Source organism: Panthera pardus, unplaced genomic scaffold, assembly GCF_024362965.1.
Source record: "Panthera pardus isolate Hobbes unplaced genomic scaffold, ASM2436296v1 HiC_scaffold_3, whole genome shotgun sequence".
NCBI lineage: Eukaryota > Metazoa > Chordata > Mammalia > Carnivora > Felidae > Panthera > Panthera pardus.
In genome coordinates, this window is record NW_026526876.1 from 12,967,854 (window position 1) to 12,985,472 (window position 17,619).

A 17,619-nucleotide genomic window follows, 5' to 3' on the forward strand; every position below is an offset into this window, starting at 1 on the left:
GGGGACTCTGTGCCTAGACCGACTGTACGAACAGGCGCTGAACACTGAAGCCTGCTCTCTTCCGCGAGTCTGGGACGTTAGTCCACACCAGGCAGTGGCCACCCACATCCCACCCCCAAGAAAACCCCGCGCACTGGTCTCCCTGACCTGACCTGCCCTGGTGGACACCTCACCACGCCGTCACACCCCATGCATCCCCTGCGGCCGCACGGGGCAGGGCTCCAGCTCGCACCTGGTCTCTCCTCGACCACAGAGAGCACTGCCATAGACACCGAGTCCTCGGCCTGGCCCACAGGTGCCATTTCACCCCGACGTGGATGTCAGGAAGGCTGTGTGACATTGTGTATCTGAGCCGTGGCGCACAGTGGGGCGAATAGGACCCAAACCCCGGTGCTTGCCGCCAGCACCTGCCCCGGCGGACCCCAGGGGATCACGCAGAGCGAGCCGATGGGATTACAACAGTGTCCAGGAACCAGATTACAGACACTGCAGTTGTTGGGAGTTTTTACTTATGTGCAAGAAAGAAAAGCAGAAATCCACGTAGCAGCCCTGCCAACTCACAAAGCGTGGCATGCGGGGAGCTCCCCCACTGACCCGACTCCACGTGCTCTCCCGTTCTGTTAGAACCGGCCAACTGGAGACGTCCTCGGGGGGAAACGTCTACATTTACACTCTCTGATATTTTTTTTTTTTAATTTTTTTTTAATGTTTATTTATTTTTGAGACAGAGAGAGACAGAGCATGAACGGGGGAGGGTCAGAGAGAGGGAGACACAGAATCCAAAACAGGCTCCAGGCTCCGAGCTGTCAGCACAGAGCCCGACGCGGGGCTCGAACTCACGGACCGTGAGATCGTGACCTGAGCCGAAGTCGGCCACTTAACCGACTGAGCCACCCAGGCGCCCCTACACTCTGATATTTTAAACGATGAAAAGTGAGGTGAGCAAAGACCACTAAGCATATGGCCTACTGGGCGCCGTCTCTGACAACGCATCTGCTCCTGTCACTGCCTCAAGACCCCCAGAGCAATGAGGAAACAAAGAAAACAGCTACTGAACACCCAGGCGCTTGCCGGCTCCCACTAGAGACAGACACAGCTCATCAGAGAGAAGACACGACAGACTTCGTCAGATAAAACATGGGAGGACCCAAAGATTCAGTGACACTGTCACAAATAAACACAGGTGGAGGTGGATGGGGTTCCAGGCTCGCGACCACAGTGGTTCCATGGGACCGCAGTGCTTCCCCTACCTGTCCTCCTGCACCGCGAGTCTGTACAGGCCACGGGTGACCTCCGCACAGGCGAGCACAGCCCCGTGCCGTGTATGCAGATCCAGACTCTGTGTCATCGACAGCAGACGCGGGAGAACTGCAAAGGACAGGGGCAGGAGGACACGTCAATGAGCGCGCATTAGGAGGACGTGTTGAACTCACAGACAGGATCCAAAGGGGGAGATGTACCCATGGAAAGTTACCTTTGTAAGGGCCACTGGAGCAATATGCCAAACCCTCCTAGACACCCAGAGAAGTGAGGAGGGACGGGGCGGGGGGGCCTCCCAATCCCCGGGTCCCCCAGACACAGAGCAGGGACGCATGTGAAAAGAGAGAACCAGGTCTCTCCCGTGGCTAAGTGGCCGGCAGTGGCTCCGCCTGGGCACAGTGCAGGACAGAGGCCAAGCGGCAGGAGCCTACAGTCGTGCACAACCCCACTCAGGCGGGAGCCCTGCCTCCCCTGCCCAGAGCAAAGGAAGCGTCTATGCCTTTGGTGCTCTGAGGACAGAAAGCAGTGTCCCAAGACCCCTAGAGCCTGGTGGAGTGCAGACAAGGGGCCACGTCCACACCAGCCTGGGAAATCACATGCCCCTGAGCCTCAGCTTCCCTGACGCACAAACGCACTGCTGTGGAGGCTGGAAAAGCAAACAGCATCCAAGCCAGAGGCATCCCACATAGGCGCTCAGACGAGGCAGCTGGCAGCAGTCAGGGTTCAAGAGTCAGGGAAATCCCTCACCCTGTTAATGCTCTTTGACTGGGAAGAAAGGACAAGGCTGAGCACCCCTTCATTCAGGCCATGAGGATTATCGATTACAGGTAAATAACAGACTCCTGACAGCACATTTACCCCACGGACTGTGAAGCTGAAAGCCCCTCAGGAACTAACAGCCCCAAAGCTCCATCTTAAGCCCCAGGGCCTGTGAGAGGCACGCAGAAGTCAAGTCGCTAACTCCAAATGAAAAGCCACAATTCAACCACTAGTTACCCCAACAAAAGTCAGCAGGAAGAAGCATGATTTAAAGAAATTTGCACATGGCTCCCCACACTGAAACCAAATGTTATTTTTATTCTGGAATATGGGTTCTTTCCTTAATGGTAACAGGTGTAGTCCCTTTGGACCTGGCTGCTCTACTCTGCAGCTACACCACCCGCAGGGGGCCTAAGCTCAGGCCTCTCCCAGAGGTCGGGAAACAGCACAGCACGCTATTCCCACAGCCAGGAGCTGCCATCCGAAATACGTAAGATATATAACACAATCCATCGGTTCCCTGCAGTAATGGGCCTTGCACCCAGGGCACACAGACTGCCATGCACACAGCACCCGTCCTCAGAGAGGCCACGGCAGCTGGTTCTGTTCTGTCCCCTGATTAAGCACAGCCCAGTCCCTCACTCACACACTTCTCAGCAAGAAAGAAACACAACGTCGTTCTCAGCCCTCCACACCCTACAGTGGCCTGTCCTCAGCTCCTGCCTGCTGTGTGCACCTGCGCATCTGCCACGCACACACACGTGTTCTTGTGTGGCACCAGCAGGGGGGTCTGAGCCTACCTACCGTGAGTGGCGCTGTACTCAGGCGCTCGCTGGGCCAGGTTGTGCAGAGCTTTCGCAGACAGCTCTCTGATGACTCTGGGGGACACGACGGAGAAAACGGTTAGTTCCTTCCTTGTGATGATTCCAGCTTTATCCAACTCATGGAGAGGGGACAGACAATACAGAAGTGTCAACTACCCATTTCGTCAAAACCACCAATAAAAATAAACACAAATGAACAAAAAAGACCCCCTGACTGTAACAAATGAGGACTGGAGACTTTACCAAATGAACCCAAGCCTGCATGGGGCCACAGCCACCCAGCTCGTGGCTGCCCTAGTACCTTAACATTCATGTTCCATTAAACACCAAAAATAACCTTTTTTTTTTATTTTTTTAAAAACGTTTCACTATTTTATTTTTGAGACAGAGAGAGACAGAGCATGAGCGAGGAAGGAGCAGAGAGAGAGAGGGAGACACAGAATCCGAAGCAGGCTCCAGGATCTGAGCTGTTAGCACAGAGCCCGACACAGGGCTCGAACCCACGCACTGTGAGATCATGACCTGAGCCGAAGTCGGACACTTAACCAACTGAGCCACCCAGGCGCCCCAAACACTAAAAGTAACCTTAACAGTAGCCCCGCAAGGTCCTGAAAGCCTCGCTCCAAATTCTTTGGAGGCAGATGCTATCCCTACCCCCCACTGATGAAAAAGTATAGAATCAGTCACTCTTTACAACCTAGTGCAGCTCTGTCTACGGGCCCTGTCCCCGTGCTTTATTTAGTAAAACCACCTTTTTGCACTAAAACCATCTCGAGAATTCTTTCTTAGCCATTCGCTCTCGAACCCCACTTCATCATTTCACCAACAGGACTGAAAGAAGAAATGAGCGTCCTGACAACAGCTCAGGAGTTGAGTCTGAAACCACAGGTAACACATTTGCAATTCTGGCTTTAAATACCCGAGGACTAACAGGTTAATTAACCAATTTCCCCCAGGCTCAGTGCACAGGATTTGTGCTCTGTGAGAGGTATTGCAGCTAGGCCTCAAGTGTCAGAAACCCACACAACTCAGGAAGATCGCCTGCAAGGGACCCAGGAGAGAGGCCACACCTACTCCAGCGGCACACAGACGCACCCGTCTCCCGTCTCCCGAGGACGGCCCCACCTCACCAGGAGAGCGGCAGACACCAAGGCTGCTTCCCCGCACGTGGCCGTGGTCCTCGGGGCAGAGGTTGGACCACATTCCCCAGCAGATCAGAAAGAGCTTTCTGCAAGTAACACCCACACTAAAAGAGGGTTCTAGACATACAACGGTCACCTGCCATCCTTCAGCTCTACTGTCTGTACCGCCGTACCAAGCCTTCTCGTGACAAAATCAATCTCGTCTTCCCAGGGGCAGTAACAGCTGTGGGGAGCATGGGCTCTCTTGTTTTCTGGACTGCGCTGGGAGCCCTCCCTCCGAAGAGACACTTAACTGCCTGTGAAATGCTAAGATGCCTAGAAATGGCTACGCAGTCAGGAAAGAGCCGCAAAAGCCTGCTCGCCTCCAGGAGGCAGCCGAGACGGCCACACGGAGCGGCATCAGGCAGGAGGGGCCGTCCAGGGAGCGCTTGGGGAAGGGCTCCTCACATCCACAGGAGGCAGCCTGCCCTCCGTCACACAGCAATACGGCAGCGTCCCCACGGGGGCCTTGACACACCTGACACAAGTGACGGAGGCCTCCGGAGGGAAAACTGGACACAGACCATTAACCAACACGTCAGGCATGAAGACCAAACTCCTATCACTCCTCAGAAGTTATCTTAAAATACAAACTCTACAATGAGAAAATGTACTAAAGGCCTACCTCAATTTAACTTCCTCTCTGGAAGAAAATAGTTCTTATTTGACAGATGATCTGGTACAATGCACCACGAAATTACACAAACACAAAGACACAAAACTTACCCATCCCAGTGGTTGATCTTCATGGTCACCAGGTGGTCTATCATTGGCTGAGTGTACTCAGGAAAGCCGGCAATAAACGTGCTGAAAAGAGAGATCAGAGGGGTGAGGCGGGAAGGGGTGGGAGCCCCCATGCACGTGTGTGGGAAGCCGTGCAGCCACTTCAACAATTTGGCAGTTTCTTTTCAAGTTAAATGTACAGAAATCCCCTTGCCAAGTATTTGCCCAGGGGAAGCAAGGCTACACGTCCACACGAAGATGTCCAAACAAAGGTTCACGGCAGCTGTACTCATCACAGCCAACACCTCAGAACAGCCTAGATGTCTAGACCGGGTGAGCTAATAGTGAGCTGCAGAAGAACCACGAGACAGAAGACACCAGCAAGAGAGAGGAGCAAGCTACTGGCACACACACACACACGTAAAGACATGAGCGTCCGTCCTTCCTGATCCCGCTCGTGAGACCTTCTACAAAAGGCATCAGCAGCCCAGTGACAGGCAGAGGGGCACTGGGCCGAGGCGGCTCACCCTCCACGACTTGACGGAGGCACCAGTCACCCAGGCACCTGCACTGTCAGCTCTCACTGGGAAGTACACTTCATCCATGGATAGCAGATGGGGTGTAAGTTATGCCTCACAAATAAAAGTTACATCTAGTGAAAACACCGTAGGAGAATTAAAAACAAGAATCTCCAAGTGGGACAGGCCTCTCTAGTTCTGACTCAAAACCCAGCAGCCATGAAGACTGGTACATTCAAAAGCAAAACCAAAAAGCAAAAGTGTCTGCCGAGAAAAACATACCATAAACAAAGTCAAAAGATAAAAATGGACTCAGAAAAAATACCAGCAACTGTTATCACAAACATGAGACTTCTTTAAAATAAACTTCTTTCAAATCCATAAGAAAACACCATCACCTGGTAGGAAAATCCTCAGACCACTTACAGAGAAGAAAATCGACACAGCCCACGTTCAGCCTCCTTCCATGGGAGACAGAAAGAAAACTTCCGTCCATCTGTCAGACTGCCCAAGTCAGGGGCAGGGGGGTGGGGGAGTGTAGCTGTTGTTGGAAGGATCTAGAAGGATCTAGAAACATTGCTGTGAGCACCATTCTGATGCAGCTTCTATGGACCACGACGGGCATCATCCAGGAAACTTGAAACATAAAGATCCAGCAACTCCACTTGTGTCAATTCATTCAGATATAATCACACAGGTGAGAGATCCCGAGCACAGAGATGCTCACTTCACATCGTTTCTAACAGTGAAAGACTAGACAGAAGCCAGTGGCCAGGAGGGGACAGCATGCCGTTTACACCCTACGTGCGCGTACGGGACGCTCCCGTGACACAGGACGAGGAGACGATGCGTGGTGTACGTGCAGCACGTCGGCCCGGGGCGTGCATAACCTGCTGTGCGGGACGGTAAACCCAGACGCCGCCCGATTCCTCACAGCCGCACGTCACCTTCTGACCAGTGCTCCGCTGACGAGCACGAAAGCTGTGCCGCTGTTCAGCGTGCACAGAAGGAAGTCCACACACCCACGTGTGTGACACAAACGGAACCTCTCTAGGAGACACCAGAGACCGATGGGGCCACAGGGATGGAACTAGGATGCCGCAAGAACAGTCACCTGCGCCTTATGAACTGTAGGCCACGCCCTTGCATCACCTACTCCAAAATGCACTTTACACGTCATGCCTCTGGGACCCCCGATCAATTATGCATACTGTCTAAATCTGCCACGCCATCCACACAACCCCGCCATGGACATAGCCATCGGCCACGTGCTACATGGTGGCTGAGAGACAAAGTGGATGGCACAGCGGGCCTAGAGGGGGAAATACGTAGATGTTAGCTGTGTGGGCACGTGTGTGCACATGTGCGAGGTGAACACAGGTGCCGTGTGGACATGTGTGTGCTACAAGGTGCCAGACTGGAGAGGGTGGGGTCGGGAACATGTTTGCTCTGGATGTGAAAGAAAGAAAAGTGAGGGCTTCTCCAGAGGTGAGAGGGATTGAGAGACCCTCTAACGGTGAGAAAACAGATAACGTCAGGAGGAAAAACAGAAAAATCAGGACAGTGGAAAAGCGGTCAGAGAAAGGAGCCAAGATGCAACCCCTAGACCCCCATCACCAAAGGGGCCCCTGGGACTGCCAGACAGGCCAACATCCATGATCAGTGGCCTCACGGGAAGAAACAGACAGAGGCTGGCCACCTAAGTTCTGGCCGAGCCCCGGGACCAGGTAATGGCTGAGCGTGGGGAGCACACACGACTGGAGCCACCCCCCGGTGCCCAGCACTCCCTGAGCACCCGGGGTCTGCAGGGGGGGCATCGGTAGAGGGTGGACAGCAGGGGCTTGGCCGGTGTCGGGACAGTAAGAGCTGGGCCAAAGGGGTGGCTGAGGGGATCGGCAGGACGAGGAGCATTTGAGGACTATTAGGGACACAGAAGTGACAGAAGTAGGTCACCAAGCGGATGCGGGGAAGGACACAGGAGGAGAAGCACAGCTGTGTGGGTGGCGTGCCGTCCACTGAGCTAGGAAGCAGAGAAGGAGATGGTTTGCTCTGAGGGCTCCTTAGTGTGAAGAACTTGTATGACAGGAATGTGCAAATTACTGGAAAGCAAAATATGACAAAATGTATCTCAAGAAGGATGCACAGAACCACAGATGTCAGAAATCTGCTAGGGAAACTTCCAGCAGCAAAACACACACAACAGGAAGTGCTAGCAACCGCTGGTTGTGTCCCGACAGAAACAGCCCTGTGTTCACACATCAACATCAAAGGGGCTCGAGTGGCCACCCGCCAGTGAGTAGGGGACAAGGGACAGCAGAACTCCGTACATGGTGAAGCCAGATGCAAAAGTGAACACACCACATGACTCCATTTGCACCGATTCCAGAAAAGGCAGGCTGGGTGGGCACAGGAGGCAACTCAGAGCTGCCAGGACCGGGGCGCCAGCAACTTCCTAGAGTGATGGAGACACACCCTGCGTCGACTGCAGAGGGGACCATCACCAGCCAAAACCCACATTTTACGGAGGTGAGTATTCCTATATGGAAATTGTATGTAATGAAATAGGTGTACAAAAATAAATGTGACTTTAAAAAAAAAAAAAAAAAAGGTTTATCTCAGGAATACACAGGATACTAGAAGAACAAGTCACAGGTAGGAAAACATTTGTAGATTATTTATCTGAAAAAGGACTTGTTTGTATCCAGGGTATACAAAGAATTCTCAAATTCTCAGTAGGAAGGAAACCCGATAAATAGGCAAAAGATTTGTCAAATAAGCCCCTGAAAGACCCTCAAAGTCATCAGGAAAACACAGATTGATAAGCTGTTGCTCTGGCACATGCACGAAGACGGCTGCAATGAGGAAGCCGGGCCACACTGAGGGCGGCTGCAGGGTGGGGGGCATGTGAAAAGGGGCCACCACCTCAGAAAGCTGGCAGTTTCTTAGAAAGTTAGGGTCCAGCTGTTCCACACCTAGGCATTCAACCCAAAGCAGCAAAAGCACTCGTCCACAGACAGGCGGGCACACGGGCGTCCACTGCTGCTTCATCTGTAGCAGCCCCAAACCGGAGACCCCCCCCCCCCCACCGCGATGTCCCTCAGCGGGAGCAGATGTGGTATGTCCATGCGACGGAACACGGGTCGGTAACAAAGGAATGACCGAGTCGCCAGTACCCGAGTAAAGGAGGCAGCACAAACTCCATCCCCATCACTTAAGAAAATGCAAACTAACCCAGTGACGAGCAGACCTATGTGGGGAAGGAGCCCAGGGAAACTCTGGGTGTGGCGACAGAGTCAGAGTGTACGTGCGAGGCGTGCAGTGTCCTTGTGCCTTTAACAAAGCTTTAACAAAGCTGCCGAAGTAAAAATAAAGGGGGGGGTGGTGCTTGCTGCTGTGCCCCATCTGACGATCTTCACTGCCACCTTCAACTTCCTTCCATTCCTCACCTCCAGGAGAATCAATTTCTGAGGGGTCCTGACTGACCCCATCCTGTGAGTGACCTGTCAAACTGCGCTCCAGGACTCAAGACGATGAGAACCCTCCCTGTGGCTCGAAGCCCCCCACTACACCCACGCTGGGCCCTACTGACCCCTCACCATCCCTACCGGGCTGTCCCCCTGACACCAGGCCCTCTGCCACACACCCCATACCCCTCCCCGACACCACCCAGGCCGACAGCAGGACGCTGTCCTCACTGACTGCTTCTCATCCAAACACACGTTTGAGTATCAGACGCACCATTAAAGAACACGCCCTGATCAGGATTAAGTTTTGCCAAACATCTCTATGACATGCAGACAACTATAATTAAAACATGTAAGTCTCAGACCAGCTTAGAAACCTTAACAACAAGAAAAATATGCCAAGGCTAAAAACTGATAATTTTATCCAGGAAGCTCAGGGAAAAGTGGTAAATTCTCTACATAAAATATATATTCAAATATTAACAAGGAAAACGGAACAAAAGCAGGAAAGAATTGATAGGGTGCCAAAGACCATCAAATGTTGAGAAAAGATGAAAACGATGCTAAAAAATATAGTGTGTTTGCTCAAAGACTTATTTTTTTCAAATGTTTATTTCTAAGAGAGAGAGAGAAAGAGAGAGAGAGAGAGAGAGAGAGAGAGAGAGAGAATCTGAAGGAGGCCCCAGGCTCCAAGCTGTCAGCACAGAGCCCAACACGGGGCTCAAACTCCCAAACCACAAGATCATGACCTGAGCCCAAGTCAGATGCTCAACGGACTGCGCCACCAGGCACCCCTGGTCAAAGACTCTCTTTGAGAAAGAGGCCAAATGCTACATTTTTAAAAGAACATCTGTGCATGCAGGTCATGGAGAAATGGAACTTCTGCATGGTCTGTACAGCAAGGGTGCTCAAGAGCCCACCCTTAGGGTGCAGAGTGGTCAACTCGTGTTCAAGGCAACAAACCACTGACAAGCCAGGCCCTTCCCGTGCAGGCACTGCATTGAGGAACCAAGACAAGTGAGGTGCCTCACAGCACAGAGACCACAGGTGCAAGTCTGCGTGGGGATGTTAAATATTCACTCCTTGACCTGATCTCTCAAACACCTTTCTACTCACATCTCATAAACAACCCAGATATACCTTTACCTTGGGAAACACATTTTGCTGGAAAGAAAAAACAGAAACAAACAAGAAACAAGCCTGATTTATTCTCTTTGAATTGGGTCCAAGCCAAAATCTAGTATAAGTGAGTTTATTTCCCCCAGCTATATTCACAGAGGTGAACGCTTTTTGGGTGTCTGGACTATATAATCCCACCCTCCCCCAGTCTCCCCCTCCCCAAGTGAATTAGATTAGGGATGGGCAGAGTCAGGCTAAACCAATCAGGACAAGTCTTGGGAATCTGGATTTGAGACTAAGCAACAGGTCTCAGGAGAAACAGTCCCTTCTAACCCAAGATTTCATCCTGAGAAACTCAGTGTGTCTGTGGCAGCCGGCAGAAAACGTGTTCCACGAAGGCAACACAGAGGCAGCACACGCACACAATGGGGCAGCCAGGAGGAAAGAATGGCCAGGGACAGGGCTCGCTCCAACTGTCATCCTTGAAACTGTTAGCACCCCTTTAAAAAGCAAATAAAACCTCTCACAAGCAGATCCCGCACCCCTCCCAGGCCACCCAGGCCCGCCACTGTCCCTTTGGATTAGTTTGCACTTTCTAGAGTTTTACATAAATAGAATCCCACCCCAGGCACCCGATCCGATCAACAGGGAAACAAAAGTTTTGGGAGCACTTCCAACCCATACACAAATTACATCACTCTTAGCGAAACTTCCAGGATGGGGAAGGAAAAATGTGACGTCTAAATCAAAGGGAGTATTATATTTGTGATGAACATTAATAACTTACCTTATAACCAGGAAGCAGTTAGCTCTGTTGCCAACAGCAAAGTAGTCGGCTGCAGTCAAAATATCGATCCCGTGAGGGAAAGTGCCCTACAGATCAGGCGGGAGAAGGGGACAGAAATGACGTGAGTGAGGAGGTGCTCTTCCAGGAGGCCAACCGTCATATTCACACACACTCATGCTTAGGTAGAGAGGGTACACTGGGGACAGACGGCAGAAAGCTCACCGTCTCGGGCTAGGCGCTGTGCTAATGCTTTGTGAACCACTCAAAAATATTTAATTTTTTCTCAAACAACTCAAACATTTTCAACTTTAAAATGTTTAAGACCTTCTCTGAACCGCACACCACAAAAATCATCAGGTTTCAACAGTCCAGGCACACCTCATTTAATGCGCTTTACGGCTACCACGTTTTTTACAAATGGAAGGTGTGTGGCCACCCTGTGCCGAAGGTCTGCCAGCACCGTCTGCTCACTTTGGGTCTGTGTGTTACACTCTGGCAGTTCTCACAAACACATCACTAAAAACCTCATCCCAGTTCGGGGAGTTTCCGTGTCGGCAAGGCCACACCCTCTTTCTCCGACGTTCCCACCAAACAGCAGGACACTGCTGTGTGCAGAGCTGGGGTGCCCTGGGCCCACACCAGACTCTGCTTCTTTTGAAGTCTGTGGCTCCCCCACCCCTGTGCTATGGGCACGCTGCTTTCTCGGTGGACGTGGAGAGGGAGAGGGAACCCCCTCCCTGGAGTACTGGCTCCTGGCTGATCCCCTAAACTTATACCATGATTAAGGCCTTTCCTCTCCCTGACGGTCCACCCAACCCGAGTGTCCCCACAGAAAAAGACATGGCAACGGCCATGCTCCAGACCACCCTGTGTCTGGGCCGGGGCTCTGCCCACGGCAGGCTGGAAGCCAGGCGCAGGGAGAAGCCACTCTCTCCTGGGTGCTGACATTGGGGTGCCCAGAGCCCCCCCAGTTCAGCTTCCAGCAGGCTCCTTGACTACAGCGGTCCTCCCACCCACCCCTGACACTTCGCCAGGCAGAGAGCCTTCTGGAGCTCTCCCTACCTGCTGCCCCAACACACCAAAGCGTACCCCTCAGCCGGCCAGCTCTCCCTAGGGAACCGCTTCCTTCTAAGTTTCCAGGGCCCCAGGTGGATGTGCATTAAGTGACTCCCTAGCACACTGGTCTCAGCCGCCTTCAAGCCGGGGAGGAAAGGGAGAGGCCCTGAGGTGGCAGAGATGCTCGAGAGTGAAGCACAAACCAGCTGCAAAAGCGAGACCGCGCTGCCTCCCTGGGTGGATTCCAAGGAGAACTTCCCACCTAGAACCAAACGTCACCTCCCCTGTGGAAGCAGAAGGGTCAGCCCCCACCCTGGTCCCCTGGCGGCCCCAGAGAACACTGACTAAACCAGATACCGCAGACCCAGGGTGCAGAACCCAGGCCCCCCTGGTTCTGCAACAAGGATCCTCATGGACGTGGGGGCACCTGTGAGGGCGCTTTCCTCTCAGACATCTGACAGTGAGCCTTGGAATGCTTGTCTTTTCCCTGAGGCTTCCCTCCCCGAGGAAGGACTGCCTTTCCAGCTCCTGAGCGAGCCTTCTGCATGGGGCTCCCCTCAGGCCCTGCAGCCTGACTCCCGCCCCCCCAAGTCCCGGATGTCTGTCTCTGTCTGTCCCCCCAACACCATCCACTGATGCCCTCACCTACAATACATTCCTCCTTCAGCCCAGACCCCCTCCTGGGGCTTTGACCAGAGTTCAGTTCAGTGTCTCCTGCAACAGGACCCACCTCCTGCCCATTCTCCCCCAGGCCAGCACACGTCCCAGGGTGGCCATTGGCACACGCAGCGTGAATGACTCAATGATAAGGCCACACCACCCATCCGAGGCTGACCAGTCACGAGAGGTTCAGGACCAGGGGGCACAATGGTGCTGGTTTACACAGAGAGAGGCCACAGGGTCAATGGCTTCCAGAAGCTGGCTCCTACCACACGCGGGATGGGCAGTGATCACATGTCTGTCCCTGAGAAGCCTGGTTCCTCCACCCAGATGCCTCTCACATTCACAGGCAACTGCTGAAATCAGGTGGCAGTGCATAGGCACTGATCTCTGATCACTGATGTCTGTGTATGTGTGAAATTACTTACACATTCGAGGTTCCCATAAGACACACTACTATTTAAAACTTGCGTCAACTCTGCTCTGGATAACCTCATGAGCGGGTCTGTGACCAGACATCACTGAGTTAAATATTAGCTTATTTTAGGTAAATTCTTTACCCACATCCAGCAACACAAGAAGCTACCCGGTTTGCAGCTCCAATGTTCCTACTGCTAAATCTACAGGCAGTTTTAGGAATTAAGACCTCACAAAGTAACCATACCTGTCTTCCCACATTCTCCTGGAAAGCGGCCTAAGGAAAAGAAGAACAAACAGAGCAGGTGAGTTAGTTTGCGTTTATCAGGAGAGAAACTCAAAACAAACGCGGTACAGCACAAATGACCCATGGCTTTATTTTTTTTCAGTAAAAGTCCTCATTGTTGGCGGATCAGAGCCTCAAGGGTACTTGTCATTCTGTCTCTAAGTCCCAGTGCTTTTTTAAACCATCATTCAGGAATTCAAGCTTATAAAATCAGACACATCCTGAAAAACGTCTTTTAGGCGTGAATGCCAGCTTCTCACTGATGCCTACTTCAAGGCCCTAGATAGGGGTGTGAGGACAGAGTCAAATCAGTCGGTTAAATCAAAGCCCAACACACAATCCTCCTCCTGGGAACTCTGTGACAGAAGCTGGCAATGGTGAACAGAAATGGCTCACCTCCCCCCTCCGCACCCCACCCAACCACCCCTGCTACAGATAAGCCCAGCCTCGAACACAGGCCCAGAGGTCAAAATACTTAAACAGAATGAAGCGTCTTTACGTGCTTTCTTTAAAATGCCTGTTCGCGTCCCTGGTGGCTCCCCCTCCCGTACCTCCACCTGCTCTGCAGAGGTGTGACAGCCAGGCCGTCTGAGTAGTGACAACAGCAAGGCCTGTGCCTCCCTGTCCACCACCCAGCGGGTACCCCCGACTGTGCTCTCCCCAGAGTTCCCTGCCAGAGCAGGATTCAAGTGGGGAGCAACCGTCAGCACGTGACAGGTCGGAGGACAGAAGTTAGGGTGGCCCTGGGAGGGCACACATGCAGGTGTGCAGAAAGGAACTCAAGAGACCGCAGCACAGAGACCCAAGTCTGCCCCAAACCAGCACCTCTGGCAGGTCTCCCAGAAATCCAGAACCGGTCGTCTCCAGGCCCTCCTGCAGCTTTTACACTGCGAGGAGGGAGACTCGGTGTTTGCTATGTACTATTTTGAAACTTTTGCAATAAATTTATTAAAGAAAATATTTGAGGGGCGCCTGGGTGAGCATCCGACTGCGGCTCAGGTCATGATCTCACAGTTTGTGAATTCTAGCCTTGTAACAGGCTCTGTGCTATCAGTGCAGAATCTGCTTCAGATCCTCTGTCCCCCTCTCTCTGTCCCTCCCCTACTCGTGTGGGCATTCATTCATTCTCTCTCTCTCAAAAATACATAAACATTAAAAAAAATTAAAAAAAAGAAAATAAGAAAAATGAAATCAACCAAAAAAAAAAAAAAAAAAAAAACAATGGAAGTAAGATATAACATCAATTTACATAACATGCAGAATTTAGGAACACATTTACCATTCTGATGACTTCATCAAAAAGGTAAAAAATCATAGAAGATTTGCGTGGAAAAGCACAGCCCTGGAACAGGTAAAGCAGTCTTGAACAAGAGTGGTGAGGAACCTGAGGGTTGAGTGAGCACGTGGACACAGACAGACACACAGAAGGGTGCAACAGAACAGAAAAACAGAACACCGTTAGGACCGGGGCCAGGCCATGAATTCTGAGACTGGACACCAAAAAACACATTCCATACAGAAAAAAAGTGACAAATTAATCGCATCAAACTTTAAAACTCCTGGTCTATGCCCTGCGTGGTCAGGAGGACAGAAGCCACCAGCTGGAGGAAGGCCCACGAGCCACAAGCCAACGAGGGCAGCCCTCGCATCTGGAGCTTAACAAAGTCCACACAACAAGACACACACCAGCCAATGAGGAAACAATCTGAAAGATGCCCAGATGGTTTCACCACAGAAGAGACACAGGGGCAAAAACAACGGGGGCGGGGGGCACATAAAACCACAGTGCGGCATCACCACACACGCCATGGGACCAGCCATCGGACGGCAACCCCGAAGGCCGGCGAGGCTGTGGGAGAACTGGATCCCCGACAGATCGCCAGCGGGAAAGTGAGACGGCCCGTCCCCTGGGGGACACAGGGCTAAACATGCAACTACCATCAACCTGCTGTGGTGCTCCTGGTGTTTATCCAGGAGAAAGAGAAGTCACGTTCACACAAAAAGCTGAACACTGCTCACAGCAGCTTAGTTCTGGAAACAATGTAAAACCAGATGCAACCCAGAGTCCTACGACATGCAAATGATTCGCACAGCTGTGGCTCTGCTGGCACCAGGGCCGACCAGCAAGGAGCAAGAGGGGGCTGTCGGCCCAGCCGGAGCCCAGAGGGACCTGCAGGGGTCACACTCTGGGTGACTCCATCCATGCGACATGGAAGCAAAAAGTTGGAGAGTCACAACACAGGGACTTAAGAGGCCAAACACCAGATACAGTGTTGAACCCAAGACTGCAGAACTTTTAGCTACATGTGGACTTTCAGGACAGTCAGTGTAACTATGGATGAAGCAAGGCTCCCAGGCCCCCTCTCTCTCCTCACCTGAACCTCCTAGGGGCAAACACCGGGCCGCCCGTCTGCACTGCTCCCTCCTTCCTGGCAGAGGGACAAGTTCTCTCAAAACACTGACGTGTTTGGGGGCTGTTGAGCACCTTCCAACGTGCAAAGCAACTAACACTGAACAGAACCGCTATGTGACTGTAAGTGTTTCACAGATTCACAAATGCGTTTGCCCTAATTAACCAGGCTGGTCTACATTCTGCCACCCTACCCAGATCCTCACGGGCCCGGCGTGAAGGCTGAAAACAACAGGCATCGAGGCCCCACAGCGCCTGGCACAATGGCCCTTCTACCATCACCATCACTGACCAGGAGGCACGTCGCTGGAGCACAGGTGGGAAGCGATGGTACATGAACCACAGGGGGAGAGAGAAAGGGTCCAAAGAGACACAGCACTCAAACCTTCCATGCGCCCATGCCCTGTGGTCCCCGGGTGGGCAGGGTGAACTTGTCCTCAGGCCAGCGCACAGGCCCAAGCCCCTGTAACCGCGGTAAACATTGCCCACGAGCAGGAGGGACCCAGCACAGAAAGCATGAAGCGTGAGCACAGACAGGCCAGGAAGGGGAAGACACGCCTTCACCTGAGGAAGCAGCTCTGCAGTGGGAGAACTCTTACTCCCAGTTACCAAGTATCAACCCTGTTGCAAAAGCTTCACACAAATGCGTCTTTTACCCCTACCACTCTAACTTTGCATCTGCTAGGTAGGCAGGTGTACACAGGTGATGTCCAATGCAAAGAATGTCCTGCTCACTTTAAAGGATTGTAATTCAGGGACGCCTGGTGGCTCAGTCGGTCGGGCGTCTGACTTCAGCCCAGGTCATGATCTCACAGTTCGTGGGTTCAAGCCCCGCGACGGGCTCTGTGCTGACAGCTCAGAGCCTGGAGCCTGCTTTGAATTCAGTGTCTCCCTCTCTCTCTGCCCCTTCCCTACTCATGCTTTGTCTCTCTCTGTCTCTCAAAAATAAATAAACATTAAAGGATTTTAATTCTAACTTGAAAAACAAACCAAAAAAGAAAAAAAAAAAAGATTTCTGGTTTGTTGCACCTCTTCCTCGGGTTTATAAAGATATCAGTGCTATGATTTTACTACTGCTCCCCATTAAAATGTTTGACTTCACAGTAAACAGAAAATGTAAAGGCTACTTTCATTTAACGAAGAGTCATCACTGTGTCTAAAAGAGTGTCAGGATTACTGCCTGTGGGTGAACATCAGGGCAGAATGTGAAGGCTTCTCAGGGAATCACAGGCTTCCTGATGCTCAGACAGAAGAAACAGAACTGTGTGAACACAGAAGAGACCAGCTTTGCTGGCGAACTTTCTCTTGAAACAAAGTTTTAAGGGCTGGAAGCCAATTGCCTCTTCTACCAGGCCTATTTCGGGGTACACAGGCAGGCACTGTCAGGGGTCATGGGAGACCCACCAGCCAAGCTCCCACATGCGAAGGAGGCCCATGCTCTGCCTCCATCACCCAACCAAAGGGAGCGGTGCCACGGGCCATGCTCACCTATTCATGAGACACAGGTCTGTGGAGCACCCACCACACGTTGCCAGCAGGTGGGCATGTGCGAGCCAGGGCCAGGCACCAACCGTCCTCCTGGTGACACGAGACAGAGAGCACAGTGACAGTGGCATGACAAGTGCCATGACAAGTGGCAGACGGGCTGTCCCCAATGCTATGTCGCTGTACCTGACAGATGGACAGACAAGTTCCTTCACTAGGAAAAACAGACATGCTAAACAAACTGAATTAATGACTTAAAATACTTGCAAAGAAACCAAAGACCAAACAGGCTCAGATGGGTTCACTGGTGATTTCTACCAAACACTGAGAATAGAAACAAACAGAGCGACATCAATCTTTTCCAATTTCTTCTACAAAACACAAGAGGAAGAAATGCTCCCCACTCCTTTCACGGGGCCAGATCATCTTAATTCCAAAGCCAGACAAAAATACCCAACAACTGGGAACTACAGACCAATACCCCTTACTAATACCGACTCAAAAATCTCAGCAGTTCACTGATTCAGCAAATAAAAAAGGATTATACCAAGAGAAGTAGAAATACAAGGTTGGTTTAATACCTGCAAATCAATTCAGAGGGCCCATCACATTAAGAGAACTAAGGACAGAAACCACACAACCATCTCACCATCCAACATCCTTTCATGAT

General features: G+C 51.9%; 1 protein-coding gene across 3 annotated transcripts in view; it reads right to left on the reverse strand.

Annotated features, from left to right (window-relative positions):
* Nucleotides 1–17,619, reverse strand: part of TBCD (tubulin folding cofactor D) — a 158,748-nt gene that overhangs the window by 36,812 nt on the left and 104,317 nt on the right. For all 3 annotated transcript variants that reach the window (XM_053892421.1, XM_053892420.1, XM_019465800.2), the window contains 5 exons: nucleotides 13,016–13,045; nucleotides 10,636–10,721; nucleotides 4,751–4,831; nucleotides 2,824–2,897; nucleotides 1,251–1,368 (listed from right to left, as the gene is read on the reverse strand). In XM_053892421.1, the coding sequence (XP_053748396.1) occupies nucleotides 1,251–1,368; nucleotides 2,824–2,897; nucleotides 4,751–4,831; nucleotides 10,636–10,721; nucleotides 13,016–13,045 (389 nt within the window). The remainder of the gene's footprint in view (nucleotides 1–1,250; nucleotides 1,369–2,823; nucleotides 2,898–4,750; nucleotides 4,832–10,635; nucleotides 10,722–13,015; nucleotides 13,046–17,619) is intronic.